Source organism: Pagrus pagrus, assembly GCF_965226575.1.
Source record: "Pagrus pagrus genome assembly, chromosome: 10".
NCBI lineage: Eukaryota > Metazoa > Chordata > Actinopteri > Spariformes > Sparidae > Pagrus > Pagrus pagrus.
The window spans coordinates 25,323,375-25,350,887 of record NC_140194.1 but is presented as its reverse complement, the minus strand read 5'-3'; the positions used below and the strand labels follow the sequence as shown (position 1 = coordinate 25,350,887).

At 43.4% G+C, this 27,513-nt stretch overlaps 1 protein-coding gene across 1 annotated transcript; it reads left to right on the top strand.

Moving 5' to 3' along the window:
• Positions 1–26,973, top strand: kcng4a (potassium voltage-gated channel, subfamily G, member 4a). The gene is made up of 4 exons (XM_084365021.1): positions 1–249; positions 3,012–3,783; positions 3,898–4,539; positions 25,345–26,973. Exons 2-4 carry the CDS (start codon positions 3,676–3,678, stop codon positions 26,224–26,226), a joined length of 1,632 nt encoding a protein of 543 aa, XP_084221147.1. The 5' UTR covers positions 1–249; positions 3,012–3,675; the 3' UTR covers positions 26,227–26,973.
• Positions 26,974–27,513: the final 540 nt, after the last annotated feature.

Genomic DNA, 27,513 nt, shown 5'->3' with positions numbered 1-27,513 from the left:
AGTAACGGGACACTTTAAGCGCACCAGACCTTTACCCGCTCCCGTCCGTGACACGCTCAGACTCTCTGCGCGCCGTCCACCGGCTTGGATGATGCGGACGCCGGAGAGGTGTTCCTGTTATTATTGTGACATGCGGCGGACGGGGAAGCTCGTTGACACCCTGATTTGGGGTTGAATGATCGAAGGGACTGCGAGGAGACGAGGGGATTTCATAACGACCGTGTGGAGATGAGTGCGGGGCTCAGGACGGTAAGTCATAAGTTATCCTGCCGTCTTCAGGGGCTTGGGTTTGTCATTGAATATTCTTCTGAAGTTGTAATGCTGCGGCAGTACTTCAGATGAGGAACGCCGGTGCTTCAGACACACAGAAGCGCAAGACAGACATTTAAGAGCCAAATTGTGCCATTTTAATGAATTAATTGTCATGTAGGGAAACAACACTTGACCCTGACTTCAGGCGTCCCATAATGTGTTTTTCTCCTCGTGAAAACACCCAAACGAGACTCGCTTACGAGATTTTAATTAATCGCCCAATTTCACCGAGCTTAATTGGAAGGTGCGGGCTGGATAAGGGCGCGAAGTAGTTGCGGAACAATGCGTGTGCGCTCTGGCAAGTTGGTGTGTGTGTGTGTGTGTGTGTGTGTGTGAGAGAGAGAGAGAGAGAGAGAGATGGATAGATAGATACATAGAGGGATAGATAGATACATAGAGAGAGAGAGAGAGAGAGAGAGAGAGAGAGGAACTCGATCCATATTAGACGCAGGTCCCTCCACCAAATGCAGCCACTGTTGACATTGCCCATGAATATAATATAAGCTCCCTGACTGAATGCTGAATGCACTATGATCCCATCATCGGTAAAGTCCAAAAGACATAAAAAATGAATTAAGAAAAGTATAAATGTACTAATTCTTTTATGTACATAAGAAATTTTTAATTTAAGTGCCATTAAAGTTTGTCTTTACAGTAAATGAGTCTTGAAAAATGTAACTAAACTCCCAACTGAGTCCAGCAGAGAACCAAACCAGGTCGAGTGGAGCTGATAACAGCAGTGTCCTCCTGGAAACACCTCCTTCTATTAACTTTACGCTAAGAATCACCAGTCCCATCCACAGGGAATACAAATCAATTAATACTTCATCACACTCTCCTCCTCCTGTGAGGTGGAAATGAAACAAGAGTAATCCTGACAGAAGTGATTTATTGGTCCCTCCAGTACAGGATCCTATCCTCCTGGATCTGAATTAGTGACGCATGTTGGTGCGGTCCAGTGCTTCAAACTGTATGCCCTGTCCAGCCACATATTCAATAAGCCTCTGGTTACTGTAGATAGACTCTGAGCAGTATGCTGGTGATAATGCTATAATGCTATAAAGGCTGTTGAGAGCAAAATGTGAAGAGACTATAGGTCTGTATTAGTCTTAAGGGACACTGACTGTGCTCACCGTCAGTGTGGTGAGTCAGTGACCGATGAGTGATGAGTGTGTGCAGGGACATTTGTACCTACACATGTGTTTAGACATCGGTAGACAGGTCTGGACTGGCTTTTCGAAATTGCCGTGGCATGTGTAGAAAATCTATTACAGCTTCATAGTCCCAACAAAAGCTGGCAGAAGAAAAGAGCAGGGCAGCCTTACAAATGTTAGTCAGCTTTAGTCTACAGTACAGCACAATGAGTCTCAAAGGACGATTCCAGCTGTTTCAACCTGAAAGCAACTGAAAGCTTATTCTTTTTTCATCTGGCACTATACCATTAAACACTAAATCCATCTCACCCAGTGCCTATACAGAGTGGCTGTAATCTCTAAAGGTCTGTCACTGGTGAAATGTGGAAATTCTGTTTGTCAAAACACGCCTTTGAATTATGCAATTATTAATAAGAATACAATTAAATAGGTGTTACGGACCTTTTTCGCTGCACCCAGGGGCGGACTCAGGATTTTTAAGGGGCAAGGGCAAAAAAAAATAAAAGGGGCACCAGCATTCAGGAAAGTGGTGGTACATTTATAGTGAAGGCAGGACACTTAACCATGTTTTCTCCACTAAGAAGGTCACCCTAGAGGGCACTTTATCATAGTTTAACTACCACAGGGACATCCAAGAGGGCACTTTTGCAGCGTTTTTTCAAAAATGGGATGGCAAATGATGGAAAACCGGCACACAGCCTTTATTAAGTCTTTCCACCTGTTCTTTGGCTGCGATGAAAGAAAATAACCGTCAAAATATCAGCTGTCAAACATCAACATTGTTTTCCTTCCACTGCCATTCTTTTTGACCTTCACTTCCAATGTTTGCATGCAGGTAGCATAATCGAGTGACTGCAGTTGGAAAAAAGACGAACTGTAAGGTAGTCACAGCAAACAAATAACAAATACAACAGGTTTAAATTACCTCAGCTATTGAAGGCTTTGATACACAGCACACCAATCTGGGCAACTGTAACAACCAACAGTGCCAATAAGTTTCAGGGCAATTGTGTTGCCAAGAAAAACATTTTGGACCCTGTGTTTCAGTGTCTGTTGCTCGGATTGCTGCCCATCTACGGCAGCCAATAACTCACTCAGAGTGTGAATAACACATCAGACCTGAATGTTCTTTTCTACTGTCATTCCTAGAATTTTCTAACACTCGTGCTAAGTAAACCAGCCAGGCCGTCCTCATTGGATGTTGATTTCCGTGTAAAATCCCTCGCTATACGCTCAAGTCCTCCACTGTCCACAGTGACCGGCCATTTATAGCAGCAGAGCTGATGTGTCTGTCTGTCTTGTTTCCCACTGAAAGGAAGTGTAAGAGGGGGGTGGAGCCTACAGCACTGCAGTCTCATTGAGGTGTGCTCTCTCCGTCTCTCCCTCACCATTTTCTGCCTTCACACCATCTCCTTCCCATTATTTGTTCATTTTTGCTCTATAGTGTGACAGCAGCTTAATGTCATCCCATCCTAGCTCCATTCTGACATTTCTCTCCCTCCTCTCTCTCTCTCTCCCTCTCTCTCTCTCCTCTCTCTCTCTCAGTGCCTGCATGATGCCACCAAATGTCTAGGCCCTCCCTGATCCTGCTGCGGCGACACAGAGGATCCCCCTCAGTCCCCGGACACCCCAGCGCTACATATTAGGCTCCTTGACTCATCCAGCTCATCCTCTGCAGCTATGAGCCACTGATCAATGCTAACCCTCTCTCTGTTCCGGCTTTTCCTTTTCCCATGCTCTCGTTTCAGACTGGGATTACCCACTGATCAAATGCTGAATCCTGATATGCCAGCTGAGTCTATTGTGGACCTCTGATGGCAATGTCAGAACTCACCCACATTCAAATGTGACAAAAGGTTTCCTTCCACACCTCATTCCTCTCTTCTCTGGGCTTTTGCTCTGTTGGTTAGAAGCCAAAGCCATAGCTCGTCTGTCGCTGTGAAAAAACTCCTTGTTATGAGGGGTTCTAAGACCAAAAAGACTGAGAGCTACAGCTGTTTTTATGCTCTGCTTGTCTACAGTAGACCTAGGCTGTCGTGGGAAAGCTTTGTACAAGAGTTAACGTAAGTTGCTGGAGGCTGTGACACAGAATAGACTGCTGTATCCTGAGACTGAAAAGTCTAGCCTGGTGCAATCTGTAGACTTTTTCTGTGTTTATCACCTGGTCTGAGCTGCCCAGTGAGGAGCAGCGTGTTTTCCAGATGCCGCCATGCCCATCATCAGCAATGCCAACCATGACTTCAGCAATCTGTCCCTCAGCGATGACAGCAGTCTCGACCGCATCTTCACAGAGATCCCCGAGACTGAGACCATCAAGGTATGATTAAGATGGTCACTAATAAGTGATCAAGTTGTAGACAACTATTTGTAGTCACACATATTTCAGATGCAGCTGGTCTTGCATTGAAGGGTTTCATTGTTCACTCTCCAGGGTGTTCACTACCAGAGGGCTCAGTTCATCCGTCGGCCAGAGGACCTGTTGTCCGTCGACCATGCGCTACTGGCAGTGATCAACGTTGGGGGAAACCGCTACACCTTCCCCTGGAGCACCTTGGAGCAATTCCCTCTCACACGACTCGGCCGCCTCTGTGGCTGCCGGTCACCTGAGGACATCGCCAGCATCTGCGACGACTATGACGAAGCCCGCAAGGAGTTCTTCTTCGACCGCTCACCGTCGGCCTTCAGGGTCATCCTCAACTTCCTGGCCGCCGGGAAACTGCGTCTGCTGCGGGAGATGTGCGTCCTTTCCCTGCACGATGAGCTGACCTATTGGGGGGTGGAGATAACGTACATGGAGCGCTGCTGTAAGAGGAAGATGTACACCCGCATCGAGGAGGTGCACGAGCTGGAGCGACGCGAGGAGGAGTGCAGGCAGAGGAACGCTATGCAGCGTGTGCCGGTGGAGGAGACGAGGTACCGAAAGGTGATGAACTGGCTGAGAGATATGGTGGAGAATCCACAGTCTGGCCTACCGGGGAAGATCTTTGCCTGCATGTCGGTGATCATGGTGGCGGTGACAGTCGTCAGCTTGTGTATCAGCACCATGCCAGACCTCAGAGAGGAAGAGGAGAGGGTGAGTCAATCAATGTGTTTGCATGTCGTAAATGTAGCCGTCAGCAGCATAGGGCCCTGAACTGAAGTCAAACTCGTTCTAAATAATCAGTTATAATACTCAACCAGAAGAAGGCCCATAAATTTCACTTTTATAGTAAGTTGCCAGTCTGTCAGTGAGATTTATCCGAGTGGTGTGAATGATTACAGCTGTCTCATCTCACAAATCTTCACCACTCAAAGACACAGTGATCACGAAGTAACAGAGCTGTTCACAGCTTAACATGACAAACATGATGCTCATTTAGACAGACACTATCTTTGTTTGCAGGAAAGTAATGTTGAATTTTATCGTCAGTGTGTGTCTACAGTAGCCCATTGTTTAATAGTGATGAAACAGTGTGAGAGTCTTTCCTTCATCTCAGACCGAGGCAGAGTTTGTGATGCTGCAAAAAGCCGGGCTTCACAACTCTCAAATATGAAAATGCCCCGTCGTCACACCCTTTAAAATATCCCTGTGGGATGCCGCTGATTGTGTGTGTTGGCCATCCATGTCCTGTGATCTGTGTCTACCCATAGCAGTGTGAGATAATGAAGCCAGAGCTGCTCACTGAGGCCTGTCCAGTATCTGTCAGTAAACACTGGGGAATAATGAAATGGGCTTACTGTATCTCGCACAAAAGACACACGCGCGCATACAAATGTGCACATCAACAGACACACTTGAACAGTCGCACAAACTTGCACGAGGCAGTCACATTCCTGCACACACACACACACACACACACACACACACACACACACACAAGGTCACATGCACATTCAATAGTAATGAACTGATCTGCTGTAACCGATACGGCTCTCTCTGAATTCTGCACACATTTAGTCTTGAGTCTTCTGTTCCTATCAGGCTGAAATTTAATGCAGTGCATCCACCCTTCACTTGTGATAAGACATACGATCCATATATTCATCCGATGTGCAATGTGTGCGCGGAGGCTGCGGCGGGAAAACTCCACACACCTGCTCAACAGCTGTTAAGAAATCGTCAACAGCGGTGCCTCCGTATTGATTTTGATATGAGCAGTCAAAGGCAGCCAAAGGATCAAGCGCACGAGTGATACTGGAGAATTTCGGAGGCGGAGGAGAGCAGAATGCTTGATGAGTTGTAAAGGCTGAGGAGAGTGTTTCAAGAGCCCTGCCAAGAGAAGTCCAGTAGTTGGTGACAGTCATAGGAACACAGATGGAAGAGCCTGGGTAAAAGCTTGGACAGAGTCCCTGATTCACTGAGTGCTGTAGACCTGCGTGACTGGATGATTCCTACGACATGGACCTTTGATCGCATTTGTTTGGACAAATCTGCAAGACTTAGCCTTCAGGGGGAAAGGCCAGTGGAGTCAGATGCTTAAATTGATATATTTTGTGTGCAGGGCAGGTTCACATCAACGGAGTCAAATATACAGCAGGATACACACAAGCATGCAGATATTCATACAGCAGAAGCAGAGACACAGTACAAGTGTCGCTGAATGCAACTATGCTATTTCCTGACAGAGATGCTCACAGGTCTTTTTTTTTTTTTTTGCAAGTCGAGGCTCAAGTCTCTTATGGCTGTAATGAGAATTCTAATGTTTGCTGTGTGCCGTCCGGTCTGTTTAGAACACGGCATAACTATAACTAAGGAATTCAAAGCATGTACCATGTTATTATCACTCCTTTAACTATTAGCAAACAATATCAGCATTATTCAGTGTTTTGATATATGATCACTTAAATCAGGCATTGCATATGCTGAGCTAAGCATGTTTGCTAACCGTCCATAGATGCTAACGTTAACTATCACAGCTGACCTATTCGGATGTGCTTTTGGGTGACTGATGAAGTTTGACGTGGTCAATAAGGCTCCTTTATTTTGATTCTGCAGACGTTGCATTTGGCAAATTTTTTGTTTGGGCCCTGTGCACAGTCTTTGTAGCAAAAGGTGATGCCTTTTGCAAGGTGATGCTAGAGTTGCCAGAGTTAAAGCAAAGATCGTTCAAGACTCTCGGATTGCGAGTCCAGGTCAAGTCTCAAGTCTCTGTGTGTGGCGACTAAAGTGCGACTCAAGTCCAAGTCGCAGACTAGAGTCCCCATCTCTGTTTCCTGTTGTATAGTGTCATGGTTGCATTTGTATCTGTTGTAAACAGGAAATTGGGCTTTTAAATCTCTCAGGTGAACACAGTCGGAGCGACAGTGGAGCTCCATGGGAGAAGTGAAGCTGTCAGGGGTCAGTACACTCCGCTGCCACCATCATTCTGATATTGATTCCTGGCACGAGTGTTCAGGAGGAAGCAGCAGAGTTTTGTGAAATGTTATACTGCTGTGTGTGTGCACGTGCATGTCCGTACGGTTGTGTCAGACATCTCCATGCCTCGTGAGGACATTGTGTGGTATATAGGTGAGTGCATCTTAGGTGTGTGTTTGTGTGTGTTTTTGCTCGTGCATGACTGTGTCTGACATTTCCTTGTTAGGACATCGTGGGTTATAAGGACATGTTAGACGTGTGTGTTCATCCAAGCATTACTTTACATGTCGATACTAATTCTCGGAAATAGGATGGCAGCTCATTCCAAAAGTAAACAAATCCATCTGCTGCTTTCATGTTTTTCTTTCTGCACGCTCCTGAGTTCTTGTGTGTTGGGCTGCTGAACTCCATCTGCAGTGTCCGACTCGCCTGCCCAGGCTGGAGCAGTAGGAAACCTGTCATCTTTAATTCACATGGCCCTGCTGTTTGTCTCTGTCTCTGGTCTGCTTTGTGCTGGAGTGGGCCAAAATTCCCTCGTCCACTCATTATTCATCCTGCTGCCTGCCTCGGTTTGGGTTCGGAGTGAGAAAGGAGAGATGAAGTGAGTGAGGGATGGAGGACGGGGACAAATAAAGGATATGTCTGAGAGAGATGGAGTTAAAGAAAATGCTCTGGAGAGAGAATTAAAATGGAGAAAGGATGAGTGAGATTCTGGCGGGAAAAAAGCAAGAGATAAACAGTGCTTAATTTCCCCCCTCCTCCTGATCCCCTCTGTCTATCTGTACAGTATGTAATGTGTCTCTGCATGTCCTCAGTTGACAGTATATCACATTGAACTAAATGCTTTGAGAGGCGCCTTTGTCATACAGCTCAGTTTTAAGCTCACTTATAATAATCACTCCACCACTCCTCCATCCCCTGCTGTCAGTGTGTATCCATCCATTCTATAAGTGCTCTGCTCTTAGTGTAAAAACTCTTCATATTATTCTGGAGCCACTATTATTCCTTTAGGCTGTGTACAGACTGCAAGACGGGAAGCACAACTCCCCTGATGTGTGTCAGAAATGCAAATTGCTGCATGAATTATTGATGTCAGATCAGGGAGTCCAAATGGTGGTGGACTTTTAGACCCAGCTGAGAGATGCACGTGAACATTATGGACAGCATGATAACTTCTCAACAAAACTTTGGACCGGAGTAGAACTTGAGTTGTACAAAGTTGTGTACAAACTTGACATTTTTTTTGACCAAAACTCAAATGTCCAAGGTCATTGTATCACATTCTTCCACCGTGGATTGGACGGTGTCAGCAGTGTGATCTGGATGTTTTGTTGTCAGGTGAGATGTTCGCTTAAAGTTCACAGACGTAAGAAATGTTTTTATAACGTTTGAGTTTGGTTCCAGACTGCTAAAACTCCACCTACAGCTCTGATGTGTTCACCATATCAAATACTGTAGATGTGACGCTGTGTTGGAGAAACAGTTGACCAATCAGAGCTGCCACAATAATGTTGCAGAAGTGCTAATAATACTGGTTTCTAACCTCTTTTATGTAAGCTAATTGATGACATTTACAGTAAGAGACACTTTTTAGATGGATATTTATACAACTCATAAAAAAAAGTGTAATTTGACCTGAGACATACTGACAAACGCTTATTGGGTCTCTGAAGTTTGTTTTGATGTCCGTTGTAATGATCAGCAGGATAACTCGTGTTGATTCAGCCAGAAGTATGAATAAAATTTGTCGACAGAGTGTTGGATTTTCCTAACTCTCCTGTCAATCTGAAACCATATCTGTCTGTGGGTTTTCATATTTTGTTTCTCAGTGCAACGTGCAACAGTAACAGCTCATTAATATCAATTTTCCTAAGCGGCCGACACAGCTGGAGCACGCCAGCGTTTACAGGAGGTTATCGTTCAACAGTGTGGATGCTCACATCGTTCCGTTTGCAGTAATTGTGAACAGAATGATTCTTACAGAAAACTCTTTGTGTAAAATGTAACCAGGTTGATCAGAGTTGAAGAAAGATGTATGCAGCTGTGAAACAATGAAATGCTGCCACTATTTCAACCGAGCCCAAACCATCCCCCTTCTGCTCATGGCTCTTTAATGTCAGCATTTTGCAGTGGGTGCACGTATATTATCTTCACTTTTATTCAGTAGTTGACGAGATGAATTTCCATCACGACTACCGTCCTAACCCTGCACTGGCCTCAGCAATCTCTAGCAGGATAGCAGCAGCATTCAGATTGGGATCAACAGGGCGTATGCAGTTGATAACTCTCTATGGAAAGCAGCGGGCCTCAGCACACATTGATAACCTGCCTGAGTTTACATCGTGTCGCTGTTCAAATGTCAAACATCCACCGAAGACACTGACTTACTCTGCGCAGATGTCTGAGTAAAACTTTCCGACAAAGCAGTAACTTTCCCTGCATCCATTTTTTATTCATTCACCGCATATACATCGGAGCGCTTCACTCTCGGCGAGTGTCACTCAGATTCATGTCTTTAATATTCTCGCCGGGTGATGAAGTATTTTCAGACAGCCTCATCAGATTTGTTCTCCTTTTCCTAATTCAGTCATACTCTGGCCTGGGGAGTAACTGAAGTGGCCATTTTATGTCCTTAATGCCATAAATTGGAGTGGGATTTGCTGTTCAATAATTACGTCCCAAGGCATCAATCACAAGTATCCAGAGAGAGAGGGACAGAGAGAGCGATGGAGACAGCTGAGTAGCAGACTGTATGACTTAAGCCTCAGACTGAAAGATTTGACACGTTCTCCTATTGACTTTTTACTAGTTCTCAAGGAGAGACGTGTCAATAATCTCATTGAACCATCAAACAAGTGATTATAGAGTGGGCAGGTGGGTGTGTGCTATCTTAATCTATTAAGAGACAAAAAAGAAGTAGAGATGTAGTAAGAAGGAGATAATGTGCGTTGTGACGTCTGAAGGGAAGATAAGGTTATTCTTTATATCAGAGGGGAGGGAGGAAACAGAGGAGTCTGGGCTGTGGAGAGGGAGAGGAAGATGATAAGAGAGCAGAGTAAGGGAGGAGGATGTAAACACCAAAGCAGCCAAGAAGCCTCCTTTCTCTCCCTCATCTCCCTCCCAGAGGAGCTGTTCAAAGTTTAAAGACTGTCTGAGACACAGCGTTATTACCTGGGTGCACGAGGAAGAGGGGACACACATAAGCAGAGCACACACACGCACACCAAGACAAGCACTTCATGGCTTTAGTACACAGTAATATTTGTTATTTTTGAAGTATGATCGACAAACTGCATAATTGTTCATATCGTTTGTGAAAGAAAAACAACATTTTATAAAACAAATTAAACTGAGCAATGTCACGAAATGCCAAAGATCCTTGGCAAAGATGATTGTTTTCAGTTCTTCTCTCATGATAATTAGGAAATATTCATTACTCTGATCTGAATGACTAAATAGATGTTCAGCAAAGGTTCTCGCTTCATCATGAGGACAAAAGTTGTAATCTTGACAGGCTGCTAAAACTGCGTAAACAACCTCTGTTCTGGTTACAAAATCGTTTTTTTTTTTTTTCATGATCACTAGAAAACAAGGTTTTTCTTATGTCAGGATCAAACAAAGCCTGAGAAAAGTACATGCGTGTCATCCGCATCTGTCTGCACCACATGGGCATGAGGGAGTTTTAACGTGATTTGTGACAATGACAGTGCATTTGCTGGAGAGGCTAAAGAGGATTTTCAGTTTACATACAAACGCTAATGTCATTAATATTAGGTCAGTTTATGTAAGAGTGTGTAATCACATTGTGTCTATAAAAAGAGCTCCCATTCTCGTCCTGTTCAACAGCACTGTGGTGATGGGAAATGAATATTACAGCCTGGAATAATAACCTGCAACCAATCACTGTCGGGACTGCTCCTCTAAATGTAATTTGCATGCAACACTGAAGGTTATTTAATAATAATTATATGTTCACTGAGCGTCCCTTAAGACTGGAAACCCCAATTTTCCAGGGTGTTTGACTGGTCAGGAGGATCATTTTTGGTAATGAAGCAAAGTTTTTTTTTTATTTGATGACTTAATTGATAGCGTGAAGTTGTGAATGGATTGGAAACATCCATTATTTCCCCTACCTATGAGCCTCTTGAAGGTTTGTCCCATTCCATATGGTTGATATAAACCCCACCAGTAGGCGATTTCAGGTGTGCTGATTTGGGGGGGCATCCCCACTCTCCACCCAGTAGCAGCAGCATTTCCTACTAATAAAAAATTGGACTGGAGTAGAACTTTAATCTGGGGGCACTCAAAAATGAGGGATAGGAGTAAAAATTGGAAATGGGAATGAGCCTTTATCTTTTGCTAGCTTGAATATGTTTGTCATAGTGCCAGCAGAGACTAGAAGCAGAGTTTGTTCCCTTATCTGTCATTTATGCACCAATGTCCGCCTCCATTGACAGTCATTTGAAAGAGATCAAAGTGTTGGCTGTGATAAAATCTCACAAGAATTTCTGCTTACATCTCCTGCTTCTCGACTGTGCAGAATCGCATTATGCGAATCAACAAAGTCGGTTTCCACATTTATTGTCTCTGAGGGGGAGTTGTGATTCGCCATCCAACATTTTTAACCGTCTGGACTTGGAAGCATGAATGAATTTTCCCCTGCAGCTCAAAGAAACACAGCCAACAGTCTGAGCTGTAAAAGAAAATGAAGCATTGTGAATTCCTTTTCTGCAAATACTATTGTAGACCTTCCAAGCATATCATTTTATTTAAGGTAAGTCAGCCCCACACCTGAAACACACTGCAACAGCAGAAACAAAGAACTAACAAAAAGGCTTTAAATGACTCAGCTTTTGTATCAGTGTGTGTGTGTGTGTTTGTGTGTGTGTACTCTCTCTGTTTCTCTCTATATACAGAGTCAGCTTGCTACAAGACAAAGCACAATCATCAATCATGAGCCTCGTTTCAGTGTGGAAAAACAGCGCCACACAATTAAGAATGCATTCTTCGTGGGCCACATTTAAAATCTTCCCGTCCTCATAATTTCAGCCCCTGTCAAATGAACATGAACGGGGCATAAATAGATGTCCGAGTCCGTAAACATTGTTGGCTGGGCATGCAGAGACTGAGGCTGGCAGTCAGTCGGAGCGACTGTAAGTCAAGAAAGTAAATAAGACTTTAAGGCATGCGGGTGGATGGAGAGAGTGAGTGTAAGGGAGAGAAAGGAGAGGGAGGAAGAAGAATAAAGCTGATGCATGAAGAAGAGAGGAGTGGTGAGCCCACACACACAATTATATAGTATCAAAAGGAGCTGACCTTACAGTAGCTGCAGATGACCTTCTCAGCAGAATTAAGAGAATGAAGAAAGCAATGCAAAAATATCCTCTCTCTCCATCTTGCACACCCTCAAGCCACATAAGTATCTGTAAGTATGTTTATGCTAATTACCAGCCTCCGTTACGGCACTGGCGCTATATAAGTGTCAGTGTATGTGCTAATAATTAGCATGCACACACGTTTTCTGTGTTTTTATGTCTGCGGGCATCTGTGTGTTCTGTTTGACCGTATCAGTGCCGAGCAGATTCCATGCCTCTTGCAGCCTATCTGCTTACGAGCTGTATCCCCTCCTGTCTGATGTGCTGCATGGCTGCCAAGTGGGATTATGGGAGAGAACAGCAAAGTATGAGGTGTTTATCCTGTCCGTGCCAGGATGGGGTTGTACAGCACGGCACAGCATAGACAAGTACAGTGCACTGAAGTGAGAGGAGAGGAGCCTCTTAGATCTCAATATGTTGGTGCTGGTGATTGTTGCTGATAGTTAGTGTTCCAGGGGAAATACTGATTTCACCATGCAGGACCTTTCATAGTTTACATTCTGCTGTTTTATGAGCCCGACAAAAGAAAATTATAACTTTTAAACAGAATGAACCTCTCCACGTCTTCATGATTTGTTTTTTTGTGCTTCTTTGGTGATGGAAAATTACAAGGACACAAAGTGCTAAAACAAGGTCTAAGAAAAGTGTGTCCTTCAAAGGACTGAAGGCCAGCGGGTGGAATCCTCCCCAAGACTCACCGAACCACAACTAATGGGGTTCAACAACAAGACGAGTCTCCCATCAGGATGTGGCAATAAAGCAGCCTGCAAAGTGATAAATAGTGATGGAACAGAGGAGAAACTTTGATGATGTGATTTACTGTTAGTCAATAACCAGCAAACACCTTGTAAGAATGACCTCATCTCTATATCAGATGATGAAAAACCCCTGAGTGCACCAGAAATCAGCTGTACTGTGGGAAGGATTGTTTGCAGACTTTTTGACATGGGACATATAAACAGAGGCCCCCCCATTTATTATTGAAACCATCAATCTAGTGCAAGAGAGAAAAAGTCTTAACCCAGAAAATTCAGGTCCAACATCGCAAGTTGAACCCAGCAGTATAAAACTTCTGAAAATGATAATAAATTGGAAACACTGGGGCTTCCCAATATCAAGAGACTACCGAAATCATACAGGACTTAACATATAAATAGATCCTTCCCCTCCAAAAAAAAAAAGAACAACAACAACAATTAATAAAATAAATTAGGCCAGATCATCACCAGAGCACACTGTTTGGTGTGGTGGCTTCAGGGCCCCCATGCAACCTCATAGTCTGCATATAGCAAAAAAAGGCCTTCATATTACTAGGCAGTTCAGTATGTCTGTGTATAGACACCGCTTGCTTCTTAACAGCAGATGGGCTAACAATTAAAAACAAATATTTATCGGTTATGGAATTTAAAAATGAGTCTGGGGGGAAATATTTTCAAAGATACTTTCCATCTAGAAGGCTGCCGATATTTCAGAGCCATGGCCCGGGGCCATATATTCTAACTTGTACAATCTTAAGTCAGATAGAGGATCAATAACGCAGGCAGACTAATTAACATGAGAAAGAGGCTCTGTGCTACTCGGGATTGGAGAGGGGAGATGGCAGGTAAACAAGGGAGATGCACTTTGGTCATTTTGCTAACAAGGGGGATAGCAGCCCCCCTCAAATGGCCCATTGATTCCTCTCTCATAAATGTCTGGGAACCACTCCTTTTTAATGGAGTGGTTTACACTCCAGCAAAGACTGTTACATGAAAGTGGTTTCTGCAATACAGCACAGTCAGTGCTTTTTTTCCCACGGATTTAGAAGAGCAAATAAACTCATTGCAGTAATTCCTTTTGAAATCAAGAGATTTCATCAGAAAACTTTGCTGTTACAAATGCTGACATAAGAGCTGAAAGAAATACTGCAGCAAAGGAACAGACAATCTGGCAACTAGCATACAAAACAGCTCCATCTATTTACGCTCAGACAGTAATTGGTGATGCAGTGACGGATCAGGGCTGATTAACGATGAACCGCAAGGAGCGCACGCTGAGGGTGCCTGTTGGACAGGTGAGGGATGACACCGTCAGGGAAACCTGAAAACATCATGAAGAGAAAAGAGCTGAGGGCAGAGCAGTATGGAAAGAAGAAACAGCTGAGGCCACGGCACATGCAAAACACAAAACACACACATGAAAAAACAAATGAACACGGCAGCAGCTCTACAGAGACAGGGTGTAAGGTGACACACTCTGATAACAACGCCCACAGGAGGGGAAACACCATGCAGTGATATGCAACCTAGGGCTGAAACACTAACAAAAGGCCTGAAACAAACAAACAAACAAAAACAACAACAACAACAACAACAATGTAAAAAAATAAGAGGTTGTGTTCTCTCTCTCGATTGCAGCCAACAACAATCGTGTTTGGCTTAAACCAGCAATTTATTCTGAAAAGGACAGATGATTCATTTTAGGTCTCTCACAGCCAACTTTGTAGTAATAAGCTCTAAAATTTGCACAAAAAAAGCAAGAAATAAATATTTCCCCTTACTTCTGGTGACAAACACCACAGAGATTTCTTATGAAGGTACAATAAAGCCAGGAAAGTCACAGATGAGTTCAACAAATTAGTCCAACTATTATCAACACAAGGCCTATCATTTTTAATTTTGGAAACCTGCCCGAACACTTTCCCAAACAAAAACAAACATATTAAAGTATTTTATCATGCATTTATGCAGACATAACGTGAGGCGTACTGAGCGTCAGGATCCACCAGTTTTCACATTCTTCCTGTGGATGCCTGATGCCCACGTTCTTTCTCAAAGGCTCAGTTTTTTTTTTCGGTTCAACAGCTCCCCAGCGTGCATCCCACCTCACGGCAGGGTGTAGGATGTTTCTGTTGTTTGCTTGAGGACAAAAGTCACAAGAAAGCACCCTCAGGGCTTAAAGGATAACTTTATACATTAAAGTGTGTTTACAGGTATTTGGGAGTACTACTGCATATGTTGAAACTGTAATATAAAGCCTTCTTGTGGCTCCAGGGGAAGCTGCAGGTTTTGTGATAAATTGCCTCCAGTGATGTCACTCATTGACTAAGCTGCATTGTGGGTAATGTAGGAACCAGGCTTTTAAAAGGATGAGGAATGCGTGGGATAACAAAGGTGATGTCTCTGGTTCTGCTGTATCGATTTTAATCTTTTTTTAAACTGTCCCTAACGTATCCACCAGTGTTACAGGAGTGCAATGTTAGACCAGTGGCCTGCTCTTCAAAACCTGGCACCTACATTACCCGCAATGCAGCTTAGCCACTGAGTGACATCCCTGGAAGCAATTTATCAGATTACATGCAGTTTATGGAGCCACAAAAGCCCCCCCTTTTACTGTATATACACTCACTCTTGAAGACCTGTAAACAGACATTAATGTTTAAAATTTGTGGAGTAACCCTTTAATTGCACTCTGTACCTAGTTCCCAAGGTTAAATACTGAGCCCCTGCAAGGTTGCTCAGAGCTAACCACAAAATTAAACACCCCTCTTCACGCTGCAGCACGCGCCCATCAAACGCATTGTCTTGCGACGTGCCTCTGCATTCCTACGTGCATCCAGCGGGGCCGGCAGCAGATGTGTGTGTCTCTTTGATTTATTTTTCTGACATGCTTATTGATGCAACAAATTGATGCGAAACTTCCAGCGTCTTGTAATGGATAAAAAATAAAAAAGTATGTAGTTTAGTGCTTGCACGGCGCTGTGATAATAACATGGCTCCTCTGCTCCCTCTCTCTGTGTGTGTGTGTGTGTGTGTGTGTGACTTTTGTGAGTATATTGCTGATGCACCTATAACATCTTGAATTTGATGAGACACGAAACACTTTAGAATGGATGAGAAACTATCAACACTGAATTGCTTGAACAGCATTTTGAGGACAAACCTCGAGACTCTATTTGAATCGGTGGCGATGTGTGTGTTTGTGTGTGTGTGTGTGTGTGTGTGTGTGCAGCACCCTGACAGACGGAGAATAGAGCCTTTTAGGGTATGAAGGGTAACCCATGCTTTGGAAGTCACCTCATCTTTTCCTCATCAGCTGATCTTGTAATCCCTTTCTCCTCACCGCTCAGCCACCTACTCTCCCTCGTTCTATCCTCATCTTCCCTTTTGTTCCAGCTATCGCTCCTCTCCACCTTCCCTCTTTCATTTCTCTCCATTAGGGTGTTTGTGCGTGAACAAGCTGGTGGTCTTTGCCGGCGATAGGACACTTGGCAGCCTGTACCTCAGATAAAACTGTTTGGATCTGCTCTCACAATCACTTACACTTAATGGTGCTTGTCGTCTTGCGTGCCAATAGTCAGTGGACAATGGAGTTGGGAGGTTGTTTGGCAGTTTGTATCTTTCATCCTTATACAAATCAAGGATTCTTGTGAACGAATGGGTGCAACTCATTACGTGTTTAGCCCTGTGTGCGTTAGTGCGCACAAGCAGCTATCAGGTCGCAGCAGAACAGCCTTGATGATGGATGCAGGTGTCACATAATACAAGCCCTTTAATAACCCATGACTAGGGAAGACAGTGCTTGATGTGCAGTGTTTCAGGTTAAGGCCAGCAGTGTGGTGTTCAACCACACCCCCTAATTCCTTCTCTGTGTCTGTCTCATCCATTAATTCTCTCCTCCTTTCCATCGTTTCTTCAATCAGCTTTATAAGTGAGCGCAAGGTCAGGAAAGCAGTGTAGAGAAATGTAGCGGTGCAGAGTATGTTCAAGCTCTGCCTCAACAAAGAGCTGATTGATGGGAAAAATCTTTGGTTCCCCTTTTAGCCCAAACCTGGATCCCAAGCCACCTGTAGGACGAAGTGACAGAAGGGACACATTTTGAAGGAGACAAATTATGCTCATTTTCAGGTTCATCGTTTTATTTTGGGTTACTGTTAGAATAAGTTTACATGCTTTAATGCACAAAAAACACATCAGTTTTCTCACACTGTCCAGTGCTGCAGCACTGTATTCCCCCTCTGTCTGAAATGTTCTGTTTTAGCTTCTGTCCCTTTAAGGCCCCCCTCCTGAATACCCAGTCTGCTCTGATTGGTCAGCTCATACATGCCTGAGCCAGCACAGCTAACAGCAACAGAGCAGCTTTGGTAAATCAATATTTACGTGCCAAACTAGCTGCAAGTTTGTGACATGGTGGCGTGGAATTAAAAGTGGGACTATTGGTGAGGCGTTTCAGGAGCAGTGTTTTCGGCGGGAGAGAGGAGCTTCTGTTGGTCTAGACTTTGACCTTTTTTACTTTCAAGATAAAGGGGAAATATGAAAAAGCATAGTAGGTCTCCTTTAAATACTGAGTGAAGAAGCTCTTATGAAACCACCTTGCTCATTAGATTTGGCAAACAATTTCACAACAACAAATCATAATTAGGACCTCAACTGAAACCCTGAAGATGCACCTGTGTTACGCGCTTGTATAAACAGTATTATGTTGTCTGCTTACCACTGTAAGCACACTAATCAATTCTCGCCTCCTCTCTGTCTGCCATAGGGTTGCCATACTGTTTGTCAAATTTGCACCTGACTTCAAGTCTTTAAGCCCCCTCCCTTTCAGCCAATCAAATGAAAGCATGTCATGCCTAAATTGGTTGTCTTAGAGACGTAGTCTCTGGAACAAACATCATATATAATGTTGCTCCAGGACTATCATTACAACTGACCAGTCATGTTTTCGTTATGTCATAGCTTTGCAACCTCGGGAAATTGAACAGCACAATATGCAAAATATGCACAAGGGTACATTTTAAACCACACCATTTTTATCCCAAACGCAGCCAAACAGCAACAGAAATCTGAAGAGAAACGCCCACATATTCCCATCCATATGTAAACCCTAAAGTCCTTGATGATGGGCGGCTTTTTCATTTGATTGGGAGACAGGCCTCGAGCCAGAGAGATGAAGAGACAGCTCTAGAGTATGGGACATGCTGTGAAGTAAGCAGAGAATGTAATTAAAAGTTAGAACTGAACACCCGGGAGCATTCCTGAGGATAATAATCAAATTTTAAACACACTGCAGTTTATGGTTAGAAAAGCACAGTTCTGTAGATCACTCGTCAGTATGCCTGTTGTACATAGGAAGAGTGTCCTTATTACTGAACTGGAGACAGTGAAATGACTGGCTGCATCTGATACACAAGTGTGAAACAACACATTCATAATTCAGAGCTATAGAAGCTTTCTCTTGTCCAACAATAAAGAGATACATTTACACTTCAAACCCGTGGTACACAGTCTGTCCTGCTGTCGAGGCATCCAGCAGCTGTCTCACTGCACAGTGATGGGTCACAGGAGGGAGTCGATGGCAGGCTTGGTGGTAAAATAGCAAGATGCAGGCAGGCAGCAGAAGTCGTGGTATACTTGAATGATCATGATTCTTAGGCAAACTTCGACCCGACTTAAAAATTATTACTTAACCCAATGTGATTTTCTACTTTCATGAAAGAGGAAGGAACATGTGTGTGTGTGCTTTCTGTGTCATTTATCACTTATTTATACCACTGCCACACATGCTCAGAAAGTCAGTGTGTGTGTGTGTGTGTGTGTGCACTATACTGCACCAGTTTAATCGAATTTCATCTCTCTGACCGTCTGCTCAGCCATTAATGCAAACACTGACATCAGTGTTACACCCTAAAAAGAATTATGCAATAAATGCCAGATGTTTAATTAGATAGACGACTGAAAACCAAAAAAGTACACGGTAGAGTCAGTGTAGTCTGCAATGTGACAAATTTTCTTTTTAAGGTCATTAGATGTTGAGCCCTTTTCCTCTAAAGCCCATCTCAATATACTCAGCGTCTCATCTGTTTTCTCCTCCGAAGAACAAAAATGTCTCAAATGTCTAAAAAATCAGTTTAAACACACTTTGGATTTCAGTCAGTCTCACTTTCAGCTCATTTTGACACAAATCTAGGCTTCATTTCCCCGATGCTCTTCAGTTTGGTAAAATGTAGGTGTCAAAAGACAGTCATATTGAGAATGTTTTCACCTTGTCTCAGCAATTATAAAAGCTCCATCATCCAAGAGCAACCACTTTAGACACCTCCTTTCAAAGCTTAAAAAATGTTTTGTAAAATAAGCTCTTGTGGTTGATTTGGTCTTTGACTACAACACATCTCTTTTCATAGTTTAAACTATTCAGCACAAGGTTAGAGGCTTTGTGCACCTTTTTAAATAGCTTCATACGGAACAGGATATAACCTCAGTCATCACCTTTCCTTTGAAAATGGTCGTCATTTAGGACATTTCAGGCAAATCATATTGAAGTGTGTGGGTGTTATTTCCATCTGCACTAGGCGAGGTTTTATGGAAAATAATCCATCGGGTCTTATTCGATGAACTTAACAGAATCTCACCTACATACTGTACAATTTACTACTTGGTAAACGTTCACTCAAAACAAGTTGCAAAATAACCTTCACACAAACGCTCGAGGAGTTTTTTAATAAATAATTTGGAGGAAAGTAGATACACAATGAAAAGCAAGTCCAATGTGGCAGGATATGTTCTGATAATCATCACCCTGCTTCATTCAAGCATTCAAGGATCACCATCTCATGTCAAAAGATATTTATGGACATAGGGCAAGGCAGTATATACAGTATATTATTTTATCGTGATATGAGACTATATGTCGTATTAGATTTTGGATATCGTGATATGGTATGTGTTGTGTTTGTGCTGCATTGCAGTAGTGCTGTGGGGTATTTTTTAACTTACCAGACTTACCACTTAGTCATTATGTCTGGATAACTAATGATTATTTATCAGAAATCTCATTGTGTTAGTATTTTGTGATAGTATAACAGTCATCCCTGCACTACTGATATCAAAGTAAGGATTATTTAGTCAAAAATATTGTGACATTTGATTTTGTCACCCAGTCCTAACATTTATGAAGTGCTTCTGAGAAGATTACAAAATATCTGGGTATATATAGTTTATCAGGATATGGCCAGAAATATTGTTGTATTATTGTAAGGCCATAACGCCCAGCGCTATGTGGACAAAAATGAATTGTTAAAACGTGTGTGTGTGTTAGTAGTGCGGCTCTGTCCTACCCTGCCCGAGTCCAAGAGAAAAGTAACCGAGACTGACTTGATCTCCACAGGTGTTCTGTTTTCTTTTACATTGCGTGAGCTGAAGCGCTGAGTTTGTGTTACCCTGTCATGCAGAGTCCCGCATGAATGTTGACCGCACTGAGAGTAACAAGTAGCATCTGCGCTCGAAGCGTTGTCACGTAAATAACAAAACCCAAGCACTTAAATGGACCTACAGCCCCAGCACAGACAGTAGGTCAAACACTTATCATCAGTTATTACTTAATTGCTCAGTTTTTTACTCAATTTACTCAACATTTTCACTAAAAGAACATTTCAAAATGTTCCTGCTCTGATGGGTTTTGATGGGAAGTGTGTGTGTGTGTTATTTGTGTGTGTGTTTATTCTTTTTTTTCTTGAAATGTATTCATTGGTTGTATTCTTGTTTTTTGTCCCTTGAGAGAGAGATGAAGAGAGAAAGACACAGTTGTCCTATGTCTGCTCTGGTTATGTTTTTATAATATTTTGGAAATTCTGTTAAATTCTCGACAGAGACACAGTTTATTGTTTGTTGTTACTGACCACATTCCTTTCTGTGGCACTGTAGTCTAGGAATTGTCCTTGAAATGCAAGTAAACAAACAGCATTTGGACTAAAGGGGAAGCTGTAATAATGCTGCAGTGGTTTCCCATATGGTCAATTCAAATGTCCCGAGAGTGCCTTTTACAGTGCCTCCACTCTCACTGCAGTCTTTATCTTAATTTGACATTGAAATGTGTTAATACGGACGATAATGTGAAACCCCGTGTGAGACAGCTGCCGGGGTGAACAGTGTCTGTGTTGAAATGAGCTGTCACTGACATTAGTTCCAGAGAGAGTCGTACAGAGGAGATAAGGTCAGGGAGATAGTGGCTATTGTGGGAGGTATCGTGTGTGTGTGTGTGTGTGTGTGTGTGTGTGTGTGTGTGTGTGTGTGTGTGTGTGTGTGTCCGTGTGTTGTTTGAGAGAGAGACAAGTGGAAAGCTTCTAGCTGCAACAAATGGCCTATCATGCAGAGGGCGAGAATGGTGTCATGGAGCCCTGATGGGCCTAATGTCAGCACAAGAGAGAGAAATAGCAGTGACAGAAGGGGACAAATGAGAGGTTGAGATAGGACGTCAGAGCTGTGGGGCGATACAGGACGGACAGACAGCCAGAAATCTGAGCAGGAGTGGACATCAGACAAGGGAAACATGAGGGATGCAGGCTAGATTAAAGGAGGAGGAGAGGTGTAAAGGTTAATATTAGTTCAAGATTTAATGAAGAAGCACCTGACCCTTTAAACTATCGAATGTGTCTTTTCCTTGTGTAAATGCTGCTTGAGAAACAAGTATCCCCAGTCAGTCCCTCAGACCTCTGGAGAAATCATGAACTGCTCAGGTGAAGCAATTGTGGCTCCACTTTTCACTGTGTGGGCACGGACAACGGCTGCTCTGGACCCACATGCAATGATTAAAGTGTAATATGCCTTAACGAACAAGGAGTCAGCAAGGAATTCAATAAAATGGATCTTTAATCTTTTATTAATATGCAGAACTAAATGGGATAACATTACAAAATGATTTGTTTCAGTAAATATGTTTAAATGCTAAATGGTATCTTTATATTACGAATGGATCAAATGACTGTGTGTAATGTTAAAGTGTCACTCGTAGTGATGAACCCACAGAGAATTATAACTGACTCTGCAGTGTCAATCAATCTTGTTTCTAGCTGCAGCTGGCAGCTGTTTTTTAATGAAAAAAGCCCTGATAAACCCACTGCATCCAGCATCAAAGCACAGATAAACTCAGCAACTAGATGATGAACATAGTGGAACATGTTGCAGCTAAACAGCCAGATATTTTCCTCAGGGGTCGGTGAAAACCAAAAGAGTTAAAAGGAGCGTGAATATTGGAACTTAGATCCATATTTCATGTGGTTAGAAATACGACTTCAAAGCAATGCTAACGTTGCTTCCTGTCTCCTGAATCTGTATAGGCACGTGTGTGCAACCATGTTTGCTACAACAACTTGTTTCTGGCTTGTTCTGCTTCCCTCAAGTGGAACTTTGTAGTCCCTCATGTAAAGCACAGAAGTTCCTGAAATTCAGAAAGCCATTTGGTGCAATTAGGATGATGGAAAATATTAAATGAACCACTGACAGAAATCTGCTTTATTTACAAGTCTGTTAAATGCTATTCACAGCATACTTAGGGTGACATTTTTTTATTTTTTTACTGCTTTAGTTCATAAAAATGCACTTCTAAATATTTTCTGGCAACCATTTAGCCACTTTGGAGACATGACAGTTGCACATTCGCAGTTATGATACAGTTATTGAGGTTTAAACATGTGCCATGCTGCTAGGGAGCCAGATTTTACAAACTTCAAACTTGCACAAAAGGGCGGCTGTAGCTCAGTAGAGCGAGTCGTCCAGTAATCGGAAGGTTCAAATCGCTGGTTCAATGTTCATCTGACATGGTTGTGAAGCTATCACGTTGACCAAATCTGTCCACAGACATATAAACACCTGGCAAAATACTCTAAACTGCCTCTGTGGTGCCATTATTCCTACCATATTAGGTGTCTCCAGGACCACAAATGTTGGCCAGGGCCGTAAAGTGGAGACATCCTCAATATAAGCCTTTAATATCAGCTACACTAGAAGCGTACACAAATGATTATAACTTGGTTATAGTGATCTGCAGCTTAAAACAAATGTAAGCCAGCTGCATAAAGGGGGGGGTCCAATGGCCTCTTTCCTACTCCAATTCAATAATAGCCCTGCATGTACTGTACAACAGGAATTAGAGTCACACTGTGTTGAGAATCAGTGAGAAAGATAGAGAGGACGCGAGTGATAGATGAGAGCTGGAGGAATGGGACACGTGGGTGAAGGATGCATCATGCATAGAGAAACAGTGGAGGGAGTTGTGTTTCACTTTAAGGAAGCCTGAATGAATGAAGGATTTCAAACAGAGAGAGAGAGGCGCTAGGGGCAAACAGAGGATGAAGGATGAGAGGGAGGGAGCCCGGAGAGGGTGATGGAGGAGGAAACTGAATGAGTGAGGAGAAGGTGGAGACAGAGGCCGGAGGAGAAAGAGAGGGTGGCAGAGAGAGAAAAGAAGAATGAGAGGGAAGGAAAATAGATGAGGCACACAGTAGCAGGGAGGTACATGCAGAGTGAATAATGAGGAAAGAGGAGAAATGGGCAGAAGCTGATGAAAGGAGAGGCAGAGAGAACAAAATAAAATCCACCTTAATAATATATGACAAGTCACACAGGCTCATATTCAGCGTAACAATGTTTCCTTGACCTAAGACGTCATGAATTCTGATGCAGTCTGACTTTATGAGACAGAAAAATGCAAACCACTCAAAAAATAAGACAAAAATGTTCTTGATCTGTCTGAGAAATGTACTGTGCAAAAATATGTAAGTCAGTTACAGCAGAGGGAGAATTCTCCCATCCTGTCGACAGAAAAACGACAGCATAATGAGTTTCAGCAAATGCCTAATACTTGAAGTGACACAGATCCCTAGTAGCTGTTGGAATTGTGACTCTTTTCACGTAGCAGCAAAAGAGGAAGTGTGATGTGGTAAAAAGCCACATGGATGGATGGGTCAAAAAAAATATATTGCACTTGGTAGTTTGGAACCAACAATAAAAACTTTTGCCTTTAGATGTTGTTGGACGAAACACTTGTTAGTTTTAAGCATACCTAAGTATGAAGGAAGTAACACCCATAGTGTTATTTACATTTGGCACTAATAGATCTTCAGTGATAATGAGACTTTACTCTAATTGTTCTGTTCTACATGAGTGTTACACCTACTTAACACTAAGTTTGTAAGAAAGCACCCCCACTACAGTGTTGATCTTCAGCAGTGTTCACTCTGGAGATCAGAAACAAGTGAAAAGAGGGACAGATGCCCTCTTTTTTCTTAAAGCAACAGTATGTCGAAATTGGCATTTTGTGTGAGTTGGCGCCCCCCCACAGTTTCTGAGTGCAACACCACTGTGGTAAATACAAATCCCAGCTCTGTAGCAGTTTGTCAGACGTAATGTAGGTGCTAACTACAAACAAAACTCAATGTTATGTGTTGAAAACTTGTATGTTGAACTTAACATGTATGTAACGCTGTGATCCTACCCTCTCACTGAAGTTACATAGTGCAGGAACAAGTGATGGGGGGCGGAGTGGCTGAGACAGAGACACCATTCACCCTATTACAAGACACTGTACCTTCAATATTATTTTGAAGCTGTAATTTTAAAGTCAAAATGTTACATAATGTTGCTTTAAAGGTTCATGATTTAGTGGCTTCTGGCTGTGAGGGTGCAGATTGCAACCAACTGAATACCCCTCATCTCACTCTCTCCCGTTGGCCATTAAAACCATGAAAAAACACAAAAGGAGCCAGTCTTTGATGGAGGACCTGTATAAAAGGTTGATCTTAAGGTAACAAGAACACGTCTGAGAGTATCGGAAACATAATTATGAATATTCTCCTCCTAAATCCTACACACTGGACCTTTATTTGTGAAAGAAAGACTCTAGACTCTACATATGTTCTGTAGTGGGATTTGGAAATGTGAGGAGGTGGAATGAATGCTAATTTGCAAAAAAAAAGGGGAAAGCTTTGAAGTTGAGGGTCAATGAACAGCAGGGTTCTCTGCTTCAAGTGTTTTTTATTATTGCATTGCACTTCCTTGATACTGTGGTTAGAGGGCACGCAAACCTGATTGCTTCCTGTCAGCGCTCACACTGAGTGTCATATTAATCTTTGAAACCCGCCCTAATAAAATAATTGATTGATTGTGTGACTGTGTTATCTATCAGTGCTGCTGCGGTAGCTGTAGCATACTGAGTGACTGTCGCTCATGATTTATTAATGATTACCGAGGGTGATTATCTGACCTCAGGATTTTTGTCTTCTCTCCATTTCACCGTGCCTTCCACCCCATCTGTCCTGCTCCCTGTCAAACTCCTGCTCCTCTCATCCTCAATCTCTCTGTCTCTCACTCCCTTATATCACCCCCCTCCTTCTCCTCGCCTCCCCTCTCTACCTCAGGGCGAGTGTTCCTCCAAGTGCTACAACATGTTCATCATAGAGACGGTGTGTGTGGCCTGGTTCTCCCTGGAGTTCATCCTGCGGTTCATTCAGGCCCGCAGCAAGCTGGAATTCCTCCGAGGGCCGCTCAACATCATCGACGCTATGGCCATCCTTCCCTACTACGTCTCCCTGGTGGTGAAAGAGGAGGATCCATCGATGGATCACGAGAGGCCAGGAGGAGGTAAGGGCTACTTGGACAAGCTGGGCCTGGTGTTGAGGATCCTGCGCGCCCTGAGGATTCTGTACGTGATGCGGCTGGCTCGCCACTCTCTCGGCCTGCAGACGCTGGGGCTGACGGTCAGGCGCAGCACCCGGGAGTTCGGCCTCCTCCTGCTCTTTCTCTGCGTGGCCGTCACCCTCTTCTCCCCGCTGGTCCACTTGGCTGAGAGCGAGCTCACGGGGACGCACGACTTCAGCAGCATCCCCGCCTCCTACTGGTGGGCCATTATCTCCATGACAACCGTGGGCTATGGCGACATGGTGCCCAGGTCCATTCCAGGACAGGTTGTAGCCCTGAGCAGCATCCTCAGCGGGATCCTCATCATGGCCTTCCCCGCTACCTCCATCTTCCACATGTTCTCACGCTCCTACCAGGAGCTCAAGATGGAGCACGACCGACTGTTCAAAGAGGAGTGCGCGGCTGCCGCGGCTGCTGCTGCTGCCGCCTCTGGGGAGCTGCAGGAGGCGCAAGGTGAAGGAGTGGGGGTGGACTCAGCTCCGCTTGGGCTGGGATTACGTCTAGACAAGGATAGCGTGCACTCACTGGAGTCTCTTGCTCTGTTGAAAGCCGGTGATTCTGCAGGAAATAACAACCACAGCCTGCCAGCTGCAGCTTTCTGAACATAAACAGTAATAAACTTTAAAAGAACATTAGTACACAAATCCCAATACAAGTACTGCAAATGGCTACTACTCCAAAGGCCTCACTTCCCATAAGGTTTTGAGGAAGGTATCAGTGTTGCATTGGACATAAGGAGATTGACAAATAGCAATTCTTTTTTTGCTCTTTGGTCAAATGTGCACACTGTAGGCTGCACAGAAACTGAAAGACTGAAAAACCCTTTAAACTGGACGTTTGCCTGACCAGAAAAGCCAATATTAGTAACCGGCTGCTTACATAAACATGCAATATTCAATCCAAAGTTGCTTTTCCTTCCACTGTGAAAACACTTAATATAAGCCCGACTGCAACTTTTAATTGTATTCTCATTACTTTTTAATTGCCTACAGTATGACCTAAAAATGCGCCTCATACTGTATATTCATAGAATTCAAAGAAGTGCTCATCTTAGTTTATTTTTGAGAAGCTTGAAGCCATGTTCTGAGAAGAATATATAAACAAACTCATAGTTTGGCCCATATATGATGTATATTCATCTCTTTCTCATGTGTGCTTGGACTCAAAGAGACTATGGTTTCTTCAGGTAAGTGGTGTGAGGATATTGGTTTTTTTTAATCAGCTGATGAGAAAAAGGAAAGGACTGTGTTTGTGTCGGAGAGAGAGGGTGTGCGAGTGAAGGAGAATGAGCGCTAACAACCATGATATGTACTTTGCAATGCTCCAAATAAAATCTCTTCTAGTAATCTGAGAGAAATCCATTTTCTGGGCTGGAGTTTTTTGGTTCGTTCTGGGTATGATTGTCTAATCTACTTTGCCAGTCTGGGATGCGCAATCAGATTTCTGAGAGAAGAAGAAACAGAAACAGCTGTCCAAGCCAAGCGCACAGTTACGTATTCTGTGAATGCTGATTCTGTCAGAATCCCTTTCTTACATCACCTCCTTATTTGTTAACAATTCAACGCTCTGGAAATTTGCCTCTCTACAAATCTGTGTTTTTTTTCTGTGGATCTTTCTAACAGAAGCTTACATCTCTACCTTTTTGGGATAAACGACCCTCTCATCCACTGTCAAAGCCTGGGGTGGCCTCCAAAATGCCCGGGGTCATCCTCCTTTTTTTCTGAGAAGAGCGGTCAGCTGCACCATGGGGACCCAGAAGGATGTGGAGGCACGCAGGGACATGCCAGATGTGGATGTAATCTAGATTAAAGTTGGGATTAAAAGCAAACGGGTTACTGCCTGAAACTAAATTTACTTTTTTTTTCCTCCCTGGGATCCCAGTGATTCCA